The sequence below is a fragment of the Phascolarctos cinereus genome, unplaced genomic scaffold (genome assembly GCF_003287225.1).
Source record: "Phascolarctos cinereus isolate Bilbo 61053 unplaced genomic scaffold, phaCin_HiC Scaffold_4;HRSCAF=312, whole genome shotgun sequence".
Classification (NCBI taxonomy): Eukaryota; Metazoa; Chordata; class Mammalia; order Diprotodontia; family Phascolarctidae; genus Phascolarctos; species Phascolarctos cinereus.
Genome location: NW_027555847.1, coordinates 492,725,434 through 492,745,724, shown reverse-complemented (window position 1 = coordinate 492,745,724; position 20,291 = coordinate 492,725,434). Strand labels below are relative to the sequence as shown.

The window sequence follows — 20,291 nt, the reverse complement described above, 5'->3', positions numbered from 1 at the left end:
TATTAATAAGATGATGATGACAATGATGATGAGAGTACCACTTTCCTCAAGGTTTCCTTTATTAAACTGCCAACAACAAAAAAAGATTTTCTGGCCAGAAGTCAGCAAAGAGTATACATTGGAAAGCAAGCTTTCAGAGTAGCAAGTTAAGAATTTATCAGATGCTCTGCTGTTAGTGGAATGAGAATGCTGATCTCAAAGTAGAAAGTTAAAATCCTCTATTAATGCTTCAAAATATTCTTGATCCCAATAGTGTGGGTACTCCAGTTGTTACAAGTAAAAAGCCCTTCCATCCTATGCTAATATTTCCCCATATTTCTATAAATTCTTCATAAAGGAAAAATCCAAAGCCTTCTTCAAATTCTTTTAAATATTTTGTGGAGACTAGTACAACATTTGGGCCATCTTGTTAACCCTCACTCTCACTACATGCTTAGACTACATTCAACATGGATTTCACAATCCTGCTCAGTGCCCAACTTCACAAGGAAGTCATACGCATCAAGGTAAATTTTGACATTTGAGAAGGCAAGGTCAGATTCTTCATAAAAACTACCCGCCTTGCCACTATTTTCAACAGATGTTAGTCTATAAGTTTTCATTATTTCCATGGTGGTCTGCTTACTTATGAGTACCCTGAAGTAAGATGACCAAGTGTCACATGAAATGATTCTTTTCCTTCCCCGTTGACAAACATTGACTCTTTCATCTAAATCTATTTACTTCCCACATTGTGTCCATCCATACAATTCCAATTTACTTATATCTGGTTTTATTTATAGTGGCATATTGTTATATTTATTTAAAGTGACAAGTTGTTATTCAGTTCCACTGTTAGAATGTTAATTCACTGGTCACAGAACAAATATCCTACATTTAGAATACCCACAGTTAAATTAATGCTGGTAGCTACTCTAAATAACTGTGATTCTTGGTACTGTCTTCTCCATTATCTATCACTGTGACACTTTAACTGCAAAGACAGAAGAAGAGATTTAGGGCTGATTTGTATTTTTATTAGTTTCAGTGGTTATTATGAACAAAAAGTTTATCATCTGGCTGCCATGTTGGTGATTAGCCTCTCCACATTAAGCTAGGCTGATCCTTGGACACCTGTTTACCTCCAGGGCCATGCCTAAGGTTGGACTTTACCTTGGGTTCTGCTGAAGAGTCTTTGAGAAAACAAAATCAAAACCTCCAAGTCATAGTGAGGTATTTGAGTAGGACATTTGTTGAAGTCTCATTTTACTTTTTTTTTTTAATTTGGACCTGTTATTTAATTAATATAGGGGACTCCCTGGTGAGCAATTTCCTCTATCAATGTAGATAAGCATGTATTATAGTCATAGGGAGTTGTCTGTTACACTAATAAGTCAATTGGCTTGCCCAGGGTCACAGATTGTATGCGCCAAAAGTTGGACCTGGACCAAGGACTTGCTATCCATTCCACCGCAATTCTGTCTTCCCACTACTTCAGTATCTAAATGCTGAATATCTGTACATAACCTTCATTTGTGAATTACTAGGGAAAATCACTAACAATGACCGATTTTTTAAAGGCAAGTTTTGAAGGAAAACTGAATTGTTTTTCATTTAAGATAGCTTCTAATTCGTTCCTATTCTTAATTCCAAAGATTAGTCATATCTAATGGGTTATGGCCCATTTTGGGCCTTGCAAAGGTCCTGACCCAATGACAATAAAGAAAAGAGGAAAAAAGAAAAAACAAACTTCTCCACTCAGAAGACAAGTCTGGTCCCAACAGGGTACCCAAAAGAGAGAAGAGATCTAGGTTGACAAAAGCTAGCCCTCATAATCTGCTTTGTCATGGCTCTTATGTAAAAACACAGACCTACTTGGAAGGGCTGGGGGTAGAAGTAAGAAGATAGGGTTTTGACTCTCCATACAAACAGCCCCTCTATTCTAGACCCAGGTATGCAGACTGAGTTCAGTTCTGAGGAATCTCTGGATTCCTATAATACATAGGGAACTCTAACTGAATGCCTGGGAAAAAATTTTCAAAGAGTTCATGAAACACAGAGAGCATCCAAAATCTCCTCAGTGAACCCTTACAGCACATAGATCAATCTAAATGGATTTATTTCTGAACTCATCCCACTAAGACAAACAGGTCAGCCTAAAGAAAATAAACTATAAAAAGCTCCAAAGAGGTATGGGTCGCCCCAAAAGAGACTTAGCACTTGCGGTTATTTACTGGGGATTTCTAATGTAACAGGAAAACATTATCCTAAGGCCTAGCAGCCCATAAGAATCTCAAAAAAAAAGTGACTGTCCTCATGTCTAGCTTTTCTATATATATCCTCAGTGATAACAAAGCACAGTGCTTTGCATACAGAAAGCACTTTAAAAATGTTTTATTTATTTGTGTCACAAGGAAAAAAAAATATGGGTGAACTACTACACTATAGTCTAGGTGAAGTGTTAGGCACCACTGTCCTTTGGAAGAGAAAAACTAATGAACCAATAATACTTAATAGCCTTTTAGCAAAGTGATTTTTTTCCCCCTAGGATAACATATTTGAACTCAAATTGCCTTTACAATGCCATAAAACTACATGTACACAACAAAAATAAGTAAAAATAAATAAATAAGCCAAGTGTATGTAGCACTGGCCTAGAAGTCCAGAAGACCAGGACACAAGACTCATTTTTAACTTAAACCAGCTCTGTCCTTGACCTCTCACTGTCCCAGACAACTAAGAATATAAGTTATAGAACAGTTGCTTATCTGTTTAGTAAAAGGAGTTTCCAAATTGAGTTCTCTGTACTGATAAAATCCTATCTTCCCCCTCAAAAAAAAAAAAAGAGAATTCTCACATTGCATAGCCTTTGAGTTACAAAACACACTTCTTCCAGCAACATGGCAAGTTAGAATGTACAAATAATATTATCATACATTTTACAGATGAAGAAACTGAGGTTCTAAAATTTTAAGTGACTTGTCTGAAGTCACATGGTAAGTAAAAACCTGAGGCAGGACTCAAATTCAGGTCTTTTGACCCCTAAATCTAGTGAAGCCTTACAGGAAATCATCTAACATGTTACATAAAGTATAATTTGAGTTTGCAGTCACTGACCTAAATCATATATGTATTTTAGACACTCTCCCCATGCCAATCAGAAGTTTTAAAAGTAATGTTTTTCATCTTCAAAACAAAATTTTTGAAAGGCAAAGTCATTTTTCCAGATCTCATTTACAAGGAAATATTTTACTACTAAAATTCTATTTTATTAAAACTTCAGAATAGCCCTCTTCCCCTCCCCTAAAAAAACCCAAGTATCTAGAGACTTGTAGTTCTTTTAAAATAGTTAAGGGGTGGAGGGAAAGTAGCTAACCTAGGAGACATACAGTATGTAAAAGAGTATTCACCACCCCAAAAATTAATCCTTAAACTATGGAGCACAAAAATTTTATGAAAATTATACTAATTTAAATCTGCTTCTAACTGATTCTCATACTAATTCCAAAGATCTATCACCTCACAGTTTCCCTGCCTTCAAACATCACAGTTAAAGAAAATATATCAAATTATGGTTCAGGAAAAATTTCTCTTTCATTTTCTTACCTCTACCAACAAAAGTGTCAGCTTCGAGTTTAGAAGGAACAGAAAGTGTCACCCTTTTGCAGGCTTCACAGGAAAGACTCAAGACCTATAAAGAAAATCAGAATTAACTGTTGTTTGCAACTATCCAAGGAAAGGCCTTTCATTATTGTTCAGTTATGTCTGATTATTCATGATCTCATTTGGCATTTTCTTGGCAAAGATACTGGAAGGTTTGCCATTTCCTTTGCCAACTCATTTTACAGATGAGAAACTGAGACAAACAGGGTTAAGTAAGTTGCCCAGGGTCAAATAGCTAGTAAGTGTCTGAGGCCAGATTTGAACTCAAGAAGATGAGTCTTCCTGACTTCAGGCCCACCACTCTATCCAGTGTGCCAGCTAGCTGCCCAATTCAATCACTTGAGCAAACTAAAATGGAAGGACAGTATTTGGAAGGGACATACCTGGAAAAAGTATGTGGAATAATAAAAGGAAGCCCTAAATCCTGGTCCCTTCTTCTACTTAGTAGCCATTTGACCTTTAGCTACTTACAACCTCTCAATATTCTCATTTGTAAAGTAGAGATGTTTGCCCTGAATACCTTAAAGTGTTACAAGAATCATGAAAGAGTGTCCAAAAATGTAAAGTGTTATTCAACTGTACGGTAAAATGTAGTGCACGTTTAAAAACAGGATGAATGTGGAAGAACAAAAATCCATACAACAGCTCTTTATTTATAATTGGATTCCCTCCATGGTTAATTTAAAAAATTATTGAATATGATCTTGAAGAAAATAATGTGCCAAGGATGGCAGCCAACATTACCATGGTTTAGTGGCTGCTAGCTGCCAGATAAAAACATACAATGTCACTTTCAATCTCTCCATTTGTATGAGCTGCCTCAGAAATTAGATCTAATGTTATATTGGATACACACATGAGGATAAAACAAGACAGATAAGCTTCAAATATTTTGAAAGTTGAAAGTATACTCAGAAATTTACTGCATTTTGTTCTGTCTGGTCCTTTCTGACTTTTTAAAAAATGTTTTATTTGTTTTGAAAGTTTTGTAACAGCAACAAGGGCAGGGACTACTTACCACCTTGTCTTTGCAGCCCCAACTTGTAGCATAGTACGATGCCCCCAGAAGACATTCACTAATCCTTGTTTGATTGGCTTAGATTGGATCACAAGAGCAGTGTGGTGTAGTGGAACAGGAGTCAGGAGAACTGGGTGACTTGGGTGCATTATTCTACCTCTCTGAGACTCAGATTCCTCAAATATACAATAAGGGGGTATAAAGCTCTTCTAGTTCTAAATAAAGTTATCTGTTCTATTTTTTAGAGAGTCAGGAATACTTTAGTGTTTAATGTAGACTCATGATTTCATTAGTATACAGAGTGCTCCCTTGTAAAGAAATATCCTCCACTAATGAAGATTTTAAATTATTCCTTAACTTATAGCCCTAGTGAGCAGTGAGAGGTTAAGTGACTTACCCAGCAAGCATCACACAGTCAGTATGGAGCAGAGTCTGGCCTTGAACACAAGTCAATTTGACTGGGGAGGCTAGCTGTCTATATACTGTGCAAAGTTGCCACTTAGTGTTTAGTAAAGAAATTACAAACATTTTATAAGGTTCATAAACACAGATCAATACTTTAGAAAATTATTTGGTTCAAAACTGGTTTTCAACAAAATCAAATGAGTTTTCCTTTCAAATTCTCATGTACCACAAACCTACAATGTGTATTATGAACAGATTTAACTTTGTCTCATATTGTTACCTCTCGAGTTTATATAGTATTAGTGTATTAGCGTATTTGCAAGATTACTATTGTTCTTCAGTTGTGCCCAACTCTTCATGACCCCATTTAGGGTTTTCTTGGCAAAGACACTGGAGTGGTTTGTCATTTCTTTCTCCAGCTCATTTTACAGGTAATGAACAAAACAGAGTTAAGTGGCTGGCCTAAGGTCACACAGCTAGTAAGTGTCTGAGGCCAGATATGAACTCAGGAAGATGAGTATTCTTGACTTCAGACCTGGTACTCTATCCACTTCGCCACCTATGGGGTATTTTTTCCCTCTGTCTTTAGCCTCCTTTTGCTTTAGGTCTCACAATGAAATCTCCAGGTCTGAAATGTCTCATGGATGTTAAGAATAGAAATAAAGGACGCTTTTCCCATACAAAATTCACTACATAAAATCTCAGCAAAGCACAGTTCTGCGGATTTTTTTAAAGGTACATTTTATAGTCCTAACTCTACCATAATTTAGCCACATATCAATTTAAATTATGTGAAGCATTTCTACCTCTCAGTACACAAAGCAAAATTAACTCCCCCCCAAAAAAACAAAGTATGGCAATTGTTTGGGCTTCAGCTTAGAAGTCCTATAGCCTAGTAAAAAGTGTTAGGTTCAAAGTCAAGATGACCTGGATTAAAATCCCCATTCTGATATCTGAATAGCATAGTGATCCTAAATCAGTCAGTTAACATCTAATGGCCTCAGGCAACTTTTTAGTACTTATAATTCATCTACGATGGAGTGAGTTTACTACCCAATATGTAACTGCATAAGTGTACCCTATAGTATTCAGAACTATGTATGCACATATCTTCTTTGAAGGGCACAAATATTTTAGAAAAAGTGGAACAATCTCTCACATTTATATAAGTTTACAGTTATAAAATTGTAGGCAGCTAGGTGACTGAGTAGATAAAGCATTGGGCCTGGAGTCAAGAAGACCTGAGTTCAAATCTAGTTTTGCCTCCAGATTTTTGGGTGGTTTAATCCTTGACAGAGAAATCCTGAGTAATGGAAAGGACACTAGTTTCCCATTAGAGAACACCACCAAACCAAGGTGGAGAATGAGGTGTGGCCATTCTTTTGCTATTCATATTACTCTTCTAATAACAAAACCTGTCATAGCTCAACTCATCCTTGCCAAAGCCACAAAACCTCAAAGATTAGAAGGGGAACAGAGTTTGTGGGAAGAATTCAGGGGTGGGGGAGAACAGATAAATCTAGCCTATTCAAGTAGTTCACACTTGGTCAATAGCCAACTTTTGAATGCTCAACAAGTGATTGAGACTGCTATTATATGTATGCTTTAGGAAATCCAGGGTTCAAACTAGAAGCCATCAAAAAAATTCTCCTGAACTTTCTCTAGAAAGAAGTAACAGATACTAGGCTTTGCTCATAGCTGCTCACATAAGCAATCTAGTTGCACATGAATTCCTCCACATATCTGGAGCTTTCATTCTCTCTCCTGTTTTCCTTATATTTTTCTTATTTACATCCCTGTTGTACCCACCCAGTAGAACGTAAAATCCTTTTAAATCATAGGGATTTTTTTCTTTATATTATCATTGATTTGCACAGTGCCTACTGTATAGGGAAAACGATGCGGTATTTGTTGAATTGAAATTGAATTGAACCCAAAGTTAACGAAACACTGATTTGAATTCTTATGGATGAGTGAAAACCCACAATGATCACATATAACTAAATTACTCTCCATTTGCCAAATATAACATAATATATTAAACATAATATAACATAATGCCAAATTCACTACCTTTAACCATGGACAATTCTTCTAAATTATTACATAATATAGAGGGGGCATGGTGATTAAGATAATAGTTTGACAAATATTGCTTGTTGCCAATATGTGTGACATTTTTATGAACACATTAAAAACATTCATTGAGATCTGACATTTCTGCGCACATAATAACCACTTTAAGGTGTAAAAGTTGAGTTAATACAAATTTTACTGCAAAAATGAAATATATGATCCATACAAATAGTTACACATAGGAAAATCATTTATTATTTGGGTAACTTTCTCTAACCATTCTAGAGCTGCTAACAAGCTCCTAACAGGTCACACAAATATTCTTGTTTCAAGACTCAAAAAGGGTGATGTGGACACTTTGTTAAGTCATAAGTAGACTCATATCTACTTGTATAAAAAACAAAACAAACAAACAAAAAAGGCAGAGAAGTAGCTGGGTAATTCAGATGTTGAATAGCTACTCCTACACCTATTCTCCATTTGGTTTTCTCAATAATTGCCTCTTTTCCAAAATTATCCAGAGCTCTTCAGATGGTCTAAATTTAATACAAATGTACTCTGTTCTCCAGATAAAATCACACAGGTCAGTTACCTAAAGGCCCTGTGAGTGCTTCTGGATTCATTCCCCTTTCAGGATGACATTGGCCTCAAAGTCTGAAGCTCCACCAGAAAAAGCACTTCCTGAGACCAAATCTAGGACGCTGCCAAGCTCCACGTCTTTCCACTGAGATTTTCTCTTCTCTTCACTTGTCCTCTAGCCCCAGCTGATTCTACCAGCCTGTCTCCTTCTTCTTCCCACAGGCTCTCCAGGTCACCTTCAGATCGGCTCACCCCAGCATCTGCCAAACCCCTTCCCAAAACTGCACGAGAGGAGAAACACTAGTTGAAGTTCAGGGGAAGAGATGGGTGATAACCTCACTTCGGAGAGGGACATCAAAATCTCCACAGCTACTCTCTTCCTCCTCCCACCTCAGCTTTCTTTTACCTGGGGTTTAGTAGTGACCTGGAGGAAGAAGCTCCCAGAAACACTGCTGCTCTCTTGGGAAGAGGCATAAAACCAGCAACCGCTGTGATACCAGCCAAACACCTCAAGCAGCAGTCCCTGAACCCCACCGCTGCCCCCCGACTCAAGAGGTGATTTAGTACCAAAGCAGTAGAGGAAGTCAAGCAGCACAGGGCAGTGCAGATAGGTACAATACAGAATGAGTCAGAACTCTCTCCAGAGTCAGAGTTCCCGAGTTTAAACTTTGACTCTTGACAATTGCTACTTGGGTGACCTTGGGCAAGTCATTTAACCTCCCTGGCTCTCAGTTTCCCCATCTGTACAAAGAAGACTTAGCACTAAAAGGCTTCTAAGGCCCCTTCCAGCATCTAGGCTCTGACACGCGCTCATCCACACCCTATACCTAGAGGCCACAATTTGGGATGCAGTCAGATGCTTTTATCTCCAGCCACTTAAACTGATTAAAATCTAATAAAGATATCCGTTTGTCTCCAGATCTAGAAATCCAGTTCTAATTCCTCTACTTATCCTGGCTCACCTCTCCTTTGTTCTTGCCCAAGTCTCACCCCGTCCCTACTCCCCAATTCTCTCACGGGTCCGCGACCCCAGCGCTACAGATCCATCCTCTGGTAGGGCTCCCTGGCTGGCTCGCTGGGAGCGGTGTTCGCACCCTCTCAGGCGCGCGGTGACCCGCAGCCAAACTCACCAGGAGGGTCAGCAGGAGCAGCCGGCAGCCGGCTGCAATCCGGAAGTGCCCCAGCCCGCTCGCGGCCATCGGGGCGGGATCCAGGGGCAGAGAGGACTCTGAGGCGGAGGGGACAGGCTGGAGAGCGCAGGCAGGTGGGAAAAATTAGGGTCGGGCGGTGGCAGCTAGGCAGCAGAGGGTGGGAGCCTGGCCTGGCGCAGGTGTAGGTGCTGCTGCTTCCACGGCTACTGCCCAGGTGAGAGTGAGCTCAGGAAGCAAGAAGTGGCAGTTGCTGCTGGAGGAGGAGCACCAGGGGTGTAGCTTTTCTTCCTTGTTTCTCTTAAGCTACCAAGCCTCTCCGGCCTTTCTGCCCAAGGGGCTTTTCTCTCGGACCCAGGGGTGGGGCCTCAGAGCTTCCGTAAGACAGAGTGGCCCCTCCTTTGCATTTTCTCAACTCTTCCTGACTCTGAGAAAGCCACAGGTGGGAACTCCCTTTTGCTGCCACTCACCTTCCAAAAAAAAAAGTTTTTTAACCTGCCATGGTTTGCTTTTTCCTCTGAAGAGGAAACGCCACCTACTTTACACACACACACACACACTCGTTATCGAGCTAAGGATTATTAAGACGCCCTGCCCCAAGCAAAGATACCAACTTGTAGAAGAGACTCATTCAGGTGGTAAAAGAGTGGAATTGGCTAGCTGGCTCACGATCTTGCGGTAATCCACCTTTTTCCTTGCTGTTCCCTTCCCCCTTTCTCCTTCCCGTGTTTTTAGCTCTCTATCCTTTAAGTTCACCTAAGTGTGTCTCAGTTCATAGGCTTCACGTTCACAGGTTCAAGTTCCCTTATGGTAAAGGGACTTTCTGTCCTAGCTGCCTGCTGTGGACCACTCGATTCTGGTGCCGGCTGCTAGGGGCCTGTCTTCTCACCTTGTGCTTCCGGGTGCAGTTCCTGCTCTTGGAACTTGTAGGCTAAAGAAGGACATCAGAGATTTCTGTAGTTCATAACTAAACGTTCAGACTCGGAAAGGGCATTGGAGAATCATGTAGGTGCTTGGGTGCGCCCTTTGACTGGGTCCAAGTTTTACAGAACAAATCCTTTTGTGAAGGGGATTTGTTCAGTGAAGTTTGGATTCAGTCAAAGGACCAGCACGTCAGGACCTAGAGAGCCACATGGTGGCCTCGAGGCCTCAAGTTCCCCACCCCCGGGGCCAATGTTTTCACTTTACAAATGGGGAGACTGAGGCAGAGAAAAATGAAATAACTTGTCCAAATTGACATAGCTAATAGTAGAGTCAGCATTGGAGCTTGCTTCTTGACTTCCTAGATCACTTTTGGTTTTTTTGTTTTGTTTTTAGTAGAAAGTATTACTATAAGCCAGTAAAACTAAGCTTGGAATACAAAGAAAGTAAAAAAAAAATAGTAATAATTCCTGCTCTCTGGAAGCTCTCAGAGGAGAGTGGCTGTTGTTTATTTTGTCATTGTATCTCCAGTGGTTTATATCTATATCTACATGTCTATATCTATGTGTATACATATATATGGGGTAATGTTTTGCAAATTACATCAAAGGGTTATAGATTTAAACCTTAGAGGCATCTAGTTCAGCCCTTCCATTTTACAGAGGCCAGGAGAGGATACCATTGCTAACAAATTTTAACAGGTAGTGAAGTGGAGGTGGGGGGGGAATGGGAGGGATTTGAACTTAAGGCCTCCTGCAAAGCCAGGATTCATTCCACTTAATCAATTAGATTTAGTTAGATTAATCAAATTGATTTTTTTTAGCTTCACCATGATCATCTACTTAATTCAACCCTCATTTTGTAGCTAAGGAAACTAAAACCCATAGAAATGCAACAACTTCTTTAATTTAGCTGCCATGCCAAAGATAAAACCCAGCATAATCCTCTTCTGTCATACCATGAACTTATTAAACATCTTACTATGTGATCTTATTTCCTTGGAAATCAAGTGTCCCATGTTAGAGTTATGATCAGTTATGGTCAATCAGAATTGATCTATATTAGACTCCTGGGAACTGAATGTTTTCCTTTCTCTATTCCTACCAAATCCAGTGATTAAAGGGAGATAACATAGTAGTATCAGACTGATTGTCATTTGAAACTGAAGATGACAGGAAGAAGCAGTGTGGTTTACTTCAAGGCAGGATGTGGAAAGACAGATGGGGGAGGAAGGGAGCCAGACATATTTTCAGGTCCTGAAAAGTAGTGGCCAGGTGTCTGTTCTACCTCCTTTTACTCTTCTGTGACTGCAAACAGTGACCTAAGCCACTAAAGCAGAAATTTGCAATTCCATTTTGTTTGGCTTGGCTCTAACTTGAGGGTAGAGGAAGAAACCTATTTGGAAAACAACAACAACAACAACAACAACAACAATTGCAAGTCTGGAATGGTGACCAGCATTTGGAAACATTTCATTGAGCATGACAATTGACATGTTCTTGACCAGTTTGTTGTTGAGTTTATCCAAGTCTTCTTGACTCCATTTAGGCGTGTCTTGGCAAAGATACTGAAGTAGTTTGCTGTTTCCTTCTCCAGCTCATTTTTATACATGAAGAACTGAGGAAAACAGGGTTAAGTGACTTGCCCAGGGTCACACAGCTAGTATCTGAGGCCAGATTTGAACTGAGGAAGATGAGTCTTTCTGACTCCAGTCCTGGCACTCGATCCATTGCATCACCTAGCTGCCCTGTTAGCAATGAGTATATTGTTAAACTTGAAAATTAAAATAATCTACAACTGGATATGTCATTCATTTCATGTTATAGTCCCATACTCTGTTTTCTTGGTATGTTTCATAAGCTAGAATCAATACTTTGCTTGTAAATAATTACGGTATTAGGCACTAGTGTAGGACACAGCTTGACATTCTCTGCTGAGTCTTTTCTTTTTGTGCTTTTTTTTAATGACTGTGAAGCTAAAGTCTTGCTCTCAGGGGCACACCCCATCTAGGTAACAATGACATCATTATCTTGAGTGACTATTCAACAGAAACACACAGAGCAACTTTGCTAAATTCTAGAAACCGATTCAGACTGTTGTCATAACTCTCTGACAATAGGACACTTGCAAACTCTTGCTAGCTCTCCAATGCCTCAAAGATGTATCATGTTTGTTTTTTTTTTCTTTTTGCGGGAAGGGGTGGAGAGTAATTTCCAAAGAATTTGTCTTGGGTATATATTTATACTTTTCAGGCTGAGTTAATTCAGGCCTTTTGTTGTTGTTACTGTTGTATCCCCTCTTCTATTCCCTGAAATCAAGTAAAAAATAAAATTTTAAAGACCAGAATATGAAATAAATTCACTTAACCTGCTGTAGTGGTTTTATATGTGTTATACACTGAAATAGGTGGCCATATGAAAATATGTTGAACCAATGATAATCATAGATATAGCTGCTTTTTTATTTGCAAAGCAAACTTATTTTAAGTTTATAAAGCACTTTTTGTACAATTATTTCACTGCCTCCACTTCAATCCATCTACCAAAGTGATTTTTCTAAAGGGCAGGTATTCTTAATAACCATCAATGGCTCCCTGTTGCCTCTTGGATAAAATATGAACTTCACTGTTTGCATTTAAAACCCTCCACACCTGACCTTTAACCTACCTTTCCAGCCTTATTGCAAATACTCCCCCTTACTGCATGCAATGGCCCAACCCAATTGTTCTCCTCATCGTTCTACATACAAGATGTCCTGTCTCCCATTTCTGTGCCTTTGCCCTACTTGGCCCTCATGTCTAAAATATATTCCCTCATCTCTACCTCTTAGAATCTCAAGACTCCATCAATACTTGCTCAAGTGGGGTCTTCTTCATGAAGTCTTTCCTGATTGCTGCAGTTGCTAGTGCCTTCCCCATCAAAATTACCAAGGATTTATTTTGCATATGCCTTACTGAGCAATTTCTTCTGGATATCCTCTCCTCTATAAGCATTCATGACACTGCCCTATATTGGTTGTTCTACCTATCTGACTGATCCTTTTCAGTTTCCTTCGTTGGTTCTTCATTGCCATCAAGTCCCCTATATCTTTTTCCCCAGGCTCTGACCTAGGTCATCTTCTATTCTTTCTCTGCACTCTCTCACTTGGTGACATCATCAACTCCATGAATTTAATCATCATCTATACAGCTGGCTCCCAAATCTATAAATCTAGTCTTGTCTCAAGCTTCAGTCCACATCTCCAACTCCCTATTAAATTCTTGATACTGAAATGGCTTGTGGGCATCTCAAAGTCATCATATCCCAAACTGAACTCATTATCTTTGCACCAGAACCCATTCCTCTCCTAAAAAGGCATAACCAAGCTTCCAGATTCTTAGGTATACAACCTCAGTGCTTATCATAGGACCACAGATTTAAAGCTGGAAAGAATGTTGAAGGCCACCTAGTCCAATCCCTTCATTTGACAGATGAAGAAACTGAGGTACAAAGAGTTTATGTGGCTTGCAAAGACACACTGCTTGATAGAAAATTTTAATTGAGGGCTTGATTACAGATCCAGCACTCTACCCACTCTATAACATAATTGCCTTTTTATCCTTAACTCCTCACTCTCCCTCAACTGACATATCCAATCAATTACCAAAACTTATTGTTTCTATCCCTATAATATCCTTGCCATCCAACCCCTTCTCAGCACCTCATCCCTCCTATTTGGATTACTACAGTGGAATCACAATTGGTCTCTCTGCCCTAAATTGATTTCCCTCAAGAATTCATCTTAGATGCAACTGCCAGTTATTTTTCCTTATTTTATATTATACTTCTTCCTTCACTTTATAATCTTACCAAACTGGCCTTCTTAATGTTCCCCATGCACAACATACCCAATCTTCTATCTCCCTGTTTTCTTACTAGTTGTCCTTTATATCTGGAATTAATCAATAAATATTTATTAGGTGCCAGGCACTGTGCTAAGTGCTGGGGATACAAAAAGAAGCAAAAAACAGTCCCAGCCCTCAAGGAGCTCATGACTAAGGGTGTAGACAACAAGCAAACATACAGGATAAATAGGAAATAATTAACGGAGGGAAGGCACTAGAATTAAGAGGATTTGGGGAAAGCTTCCTATAAAAGATAGAGCTTTATCTGGAACTTAAAGGAAGTCAGGGAAACCTAGTAGTCAGAGATGTGGAGGAAAAGCATTCCAGGGGTGGGGGACAGTTTTAGAAAATGCCTGGAAACAAGAAATGGAGTGGAATAGCGAGGAAGCCAGCGTCACTGGATCAAAGAGTACATTCTCAGAAGTAAGGAGTAAGAAGACAGGAAAGGTAGGAGGGGCCTGGGTTATGAAGAGTTTTGAATACTAAACAGAGGATTTTGTATTTGATCCTGGAGGTGGTAGGGAACCACTGGAGTTTATGGCTTTGGGTGACATAAAAGATACCTGACCCCTTGCCACCTTCCCTCAGGGAACACAGTGTGCCCTAGAAGAGATGGATAGACACAGGTTCAATCTGTGAAAGGTTTGGCTCCTCTTCTCACCTGAGAGGGCTGCTGTCTCTTAGAATTCCTTGTTTCCTTCAAGAAATATGCTAAAATATTACTTTTGACATGAAACTGTACGTGATCCATGCCCTCCCTACCCCCACAGATGCTAGTAACCTTCATGCAAAATATTTACATGCATATATTTTGCATAAACTTATTTACATAACACTCCAGAATGTTCCCGCAGGGAATGTTTCATTTTTGCCTTTATATCTCTAGTGACTAGCATAGCTGGCACTTCATAAGTGCTCAATAAATATCTGTGGGTTGATTGCTTGACTTAAACCTCATATCAACCCTGAAAGGTAGTTCACTGTAAGCATTAATATTGCCATTTTAGAAATGACAAAATAAAGATTTATTTTAATATACAATGACTAGATTCTTTTTTTTTATAAGTCGCCTTTGAGAGGCATGTGGAATAGTAGTTAAGGAATTGTACTAGAAATCAGGAAAACTTGTTTTCAAATCCCACTTCAAACACTTTAATTATGTGATCCTGGGCAAGTCCCTTAACCTGTCAGGTTCCTAGTCTCCTCACTTGGAAAATGAAGTGTTAGACACAATGATGTCTAAGACCCTTTCCAGTTCTAAATCTATGATTCTTTAAGTACACTAAATTACACAAAAATCACCTTGCTTTATGTGAAAACAATGCCATATATCTCATACAATTTTCAGAATGAGAATATACCAATATTTTTCATTAGGTTGCCCCTTGCAGTGATTACTCAACAAGTAAACTATATAAATTAAAGCTCATATTTACTCACATGTTTCCAGCCCGTACATTTGGCAACTGCAAAGCTTTCTGGTCCTCATTAGACAGTTTCTTTTTCCTACTTCTACTTGTTTTCCATTTTGCTTCCATGTTGATTTTGGCAAGTACAAAAAAGTGCCAGAATATATCTCAAAAATATTTCTAATTATTTGTACTGTTTTTACAGGATTTCAGATTAAGGTGTCTTTGTCAAACACTAATTAGTGTAAGTGTTTATAAATTAGGCAACTACATTCTTTAATGGGGAGAGGATAGAAATAATCATTTAGCAGTAGGAGAGGGAGAACAATAATAATAATTATAATTCATATTTGTATAGTACTTAATTAGATTTTTTTTCTCCCAACAATTTTGTGAAGCACATAGTATTTTTTTTTAATTCTAAAATAATAATCCAGGAATGCCCTACTATTATGGTCAAGTGCCTTATTAAGGGGTAGCCCCTCCCCTTTCAGCTTCTTTTTTAAGGTGTTTTCTTCCCCCATTAGATTGTGAGTCCTTTGAGGGCAGGGACTGTCTTAGGCCTTTGTCTGTATCCCCAGCACTTAGCATAGTGTCTGGCACATAATAGGAACTTAATAAATGTTTATTGATGGAAATTGAGAAGATGCCCATCAATTGGGGAATGGTTGAGCAAGTTGTGGTATATGGGGGTTTTTGGGGTTTTTTTTTTTAGGCAATTGGGGTTAAGTGACTTGCCTAGGGTCACACAGCTAGTAAATTTCAAGTGTTTTGGTCTGAGGCCAGATTTGAACTCAGGTACTCCTGGCTTTAGGGCCGGTGCTCTATCCACTGCGCCACCTAGCTGCCCCAATATGGTATATAAATGTAATGAAATACTATTGTGCTATAAGAAATGATGAACAGGCTGACTTCAGAAAAACCTGGAAAGACTTATATGGTCTGATGCTGAGTGAAGTAAGCAGAACCAAGAGGACTTTGTACACAATAACAGTCACATTACGCAATGACTAAGATCGTTAAACTGAACCCTTCTCAGCATTACGAGGATCTAAGACATCTCCAGAGGTCTCAGCATGGAAAATGCTGTCCACATCCAAAGAAAGAACTATGGAAGTCGAATCGCTATCACTTATTTTTACCTTCTGTTGAGTTTTGTTTCATCTTTCTGATGGTTCCTCCTATTGGTTCTAATTCTTACTTACAACATCACTAATGTGAAAATATGTTTAATAGCAATGTATATGTATAGCCTATATCAGATTGTGTGCTGTCTTGGGGAGGGTGGGGGGGGAGGAAGGGGGAAAAAAATTTTCAACTCAAAAGCATATGGAAGTGATTGTTGATAAATCAAAATAAATTAATTTAAAAAATAAAAAAATAAATGTTTATTGACTCTGAGTCTGAATGTCATACCTGTCCTTTCTAAATGTTTAGTAATATTCCATTAGAATTAAGTTGCCACAATTTGGCCATTCTCCAATCAATGGGAAATCCCTTGTCTGAGACTTCATGACTCCATTTGAAGTTTTCTTGGCAAAGGTACTGGAGTAGTTTGCTATTTCCTTCTTCAACTCACTTTACAGATGAGGAGCTGAGGCAAACAGGATTGTGACTTCCCAGGGTCACAGTTAGTTAAGTGTCTGAAGCCAGATTTGAACTCACGAAAATGACTTCAGGCCCTGCACTCTATCCACTGTACTACCTATGGGGCCATTTTTTTTCTGTCTTTTTTTTTCTTTAATTTTTTTGGTTAGGCCATGGGGTTAAGTGACTTGCCCAGGGTCACACAGCTAGTAAGTGTTATGTGTCTGAGGCCAGATTTGAACTCAGGTCCTCCTGAATACAGGGCCGGTGCTCTATCTTCTGTCTTTAGTATCCTTTGGGTTAATAGGCCTGGCAGTGAGATCTCTGGGTTCCAAATGTCTCACCTTTCAGCCCAGTTCCAAAATAGAGCAGTGATATTTATCAGAGATACCAAACTCTTCAGGTGGAAGACCTAAATCTTTGAAGAAGGGTAGGAGGAGAATAAATTCAATTTGACTAAAAACTGAGTGGTTGATAAAAGCAAAAGATATAAAAATACCGGAGAGAAGTGATTATATTGGAAAATCATCTAAGATGACAGCATAATAACAGTCCAGAAGATTCTAGCTATGTCCTTCCTGTTCCCCTCAACAATTTAGAATTGCTCTCCCAACCACCTTGCAATACCATGGTAAAAAAAAAAGGAAAAGAACAGAAAAAAGAAAATAAAACCGAAAAAGTCACCTATCAATGAAGAGATGTAAGTATAGATTTTGTCTCTGAAGTCATGCTAGCCTGCTTCCCTGGAGTCACAGAGCTTGCCTTGACTCTGAAATCATGTGGCAATGGCTGTGTTTTAATTTCTTCAGGACTACCCCACCTCCAACCAGTGGGAGATCATCTACCACCTCACCTCTTCCTCCAGAAGGCAGCAAAGAGCATATGGGGCTAGCATGACTTCAGTGGAGATTGGGTCTATGACCTGCACAAAGGTGAAGACTCCAGATGTGACTAGCCTCCACGCTAGCCACCTACCATCTTACAAGAAGAGTGAAGATTTCCTTAACTTCCTCCTCCCTAGTGTCAGACATGAGCAGAAGGACCATCTACCTACCTTCTAAATTCTGCCATGGGGTAGCTAGGTGGCACAGTGGATAGAGCACCAGCCCTGAAGTCATGAGGACCTGAGTTCAAATCCAACCTCAGACCAAACACTTGACACTTACTAGCTGTGTGACTCTGGGCAAGTCACTTAACCTCAATTGCCTAATAAATAAATGAATAAATGAATGAAGAAAGAAAGAAAGAAAGAGAAAGAAAGAAAGAAAGAAAGAAAGAAAGAAAGAAAGAAAGAAAGAAAGAAAGAAAGAAAGAAAGAAAGAAGTAAATAAATAAATAAATTCTGCCACAATCCTTTGCACTGGCCAAAGTCCAAGGAATCCTTAGGCCACTGTCCCCCATCCAGGCTGAAAGCTGTAGAAAGAGCACTGACTGGATTGGGAGGATCCTTCCTTGGATCCTCCAATCCTAGATGCTGGATATAACCCCAACTCTTCACCTCTATCAATAACCTTTCAGAAAGCAATCAATCCACAAACATTTAATAAGCACTTACTATGTGTCAGACAGTATGCTAAGTGACATAGATACAAAGAAGAAGAAGAAAAAAGTTTCTGCCCTTAAGGAACTTACATTCTAACAGAAGAAACAATATACACCTGCATAACACATACACACACATACATATCTGTGTGTGTGTGTGTGTGTGTGTGTGTGTAAAATAGAGTATGTAAGATAGATATGTAATATAAACAGAATAGATGAATGGTACATAGTCTTAAAGGGAAAGGCACTAGGAGTTGGGGTAGAGTTTGGGCGTGACAGTGGCAGAGAAGACCTACTGCAGGAGGTGGTTCTTGAACTGAGTCTTAAAGGAAATCAGAGATTCTAAGAATTATGACTTGGAGGGAAAGTATTCCAGGCTATCCCCTTCTACCCTTTACCATCAATTAAATAGGAAAAATATATTTACTAGTGGTAGTGAATTTTAAAATAACATATTTAAGATGATAAGCAGAGCTGCATGGGACCTTAAAAGCCATATAGTCTGATCCCCTTACTTTATAAATTGGGAAAATGAGGCCCAAAGAAGCTATCAATGCCCAAGGTGACAGATAGCAGGTGGCAAAGCTGGGATTTGAACCTAGGTCCCCTGACTCCAATCCCAGCGTGCTTCCTACAATCCTGCAATGAGCATACTCCCATTATAACATAATAAAATGTTCTGTAATATGACATGCTCAAAGGATAAAATTCCTTCAGTTATACAAACTGATTCAATAATGGATAGTGCAGAAGAAATACAAAAGATAAACACTATTGGATGATAAACGTATTTTCAAAGTCACAGAATAAGACAAAGAAATAATTAGGTAAATTACAAAGTAGCATTCAAGGATTTAAAACATCAGTGGTATGGAAAATGAGAAAATAAATGGAGTTGAACAAATATCAGGGAATGACAAAAATAAAATTGAATAACAACCCCAGGATTTAAGAGAACTGAAACATCATCTAATGAATATGCAGGACAAAATAACAGATCTGGAAGAGAAAGCAAGGAATACAAACATTAGATTAACTGAAATCTAATTAACTAAGAGGGAGTGGGGCAGAGGGACATGAAGTAAGACATTGAATTCAATAATCTAATTAGAGAAAACTTTCCAGAGTGGCCAGAATCATAGATCTAGAGGCAGAAAGGACCTTACAAGTCATCTTGTACGCATATCCCCTGATTCCAATTCTAGCTTCAGTTGTTTTGTCCTGTATATTCATTAAATAAGTTTTTCTTCTTTTCTTCTTTTCTTGTACTAGTTCCTTTACATTCTTCCCTTACATGTTTGAGTTGTTTGGCTTATGACTGACTATTCCCTTACATATCATGCCCTTTTTCTTAGACCACTCTATTTCCTCCCTTGTCTCTCTTCCCTCCCTATTGCCTTTCTGAATTTAATGTATTTTTGTACTGAAATTTCAAGGATGAGGTGTGGGAAGGTAGATGTGTGTAATTGTGAGACTCTATGTATCTGATTCAAGTGAAAAAGTGAGGTTCATGGGATATCCATTCCCTCCACTCCTTCCACGACTACATACTACTCATTGAATGTGACCGTATTACACAATAATGACTTCCCTTCTTTTCTTCCTTCTTTTTTCTCTAGTATATTCCCATGTGTCTCCCATTTGTGTCTTCTCCAAAGACCATTAAAACAGAACAATGCATCCCCCATTTTTTTTCAATGAAACAAATGTTTTATTGCTCCTCTTGGTGATAGTGTTTCTGATTCTCTTGGTAACTGAATTTTCATTTCAAAATGTCTACTCAGTTCTTTCTTTCTTATTAAAAATGCTTGGAAATCTGTTATTCCATTAAGGGTCCATTTTTTTTCCTAGTATGATTTTACTTAATTCTTTGGGATAGTTTATCCTTGGTTTATCTCTTACCTTTTGAAATATCATATTCTAAGATCTCTTCTTTATAACGTCATTTGCTAAATCTTGTGTAATCCTTATTGTCACTGTTTAATATAGGAACACCTTCATTTTGGCTCTTTCTAATATTTTTTTCTTTGACCTGAAAGGTCTTGATTTTGGCCATAATATTACTGGGGGTCTTCATT

The 20,291-nt window shown here is 38.8% G+C and overlaps 1 protein-coding gene across 1 annotated transcript in view; it reads right to left on the bottom strand.

Moving 5' to 3' along the window:
• LOC110212571 (desmocollin-2-like) overlaps window positions 1-9,270 on the bottom strand; it is a 41,796-nt gene extending 32,526 nt beyond the window's left edge. Inside the window, 2 exon segments of the mRNA XM_020992580.2 lie at window positions 3,586-3,670; window positions 8,851-9,270. Coding sequence (XP_020848239.1) covers window positions 3,586-3,670; window positions 8,851-8,919 — 154 coding nt within the window. The 5' untranslated portion in view covers window positions 8,920-9,270.
• Window positions 9,271-20,291: the final 11,021 nt, after the last annotated feature.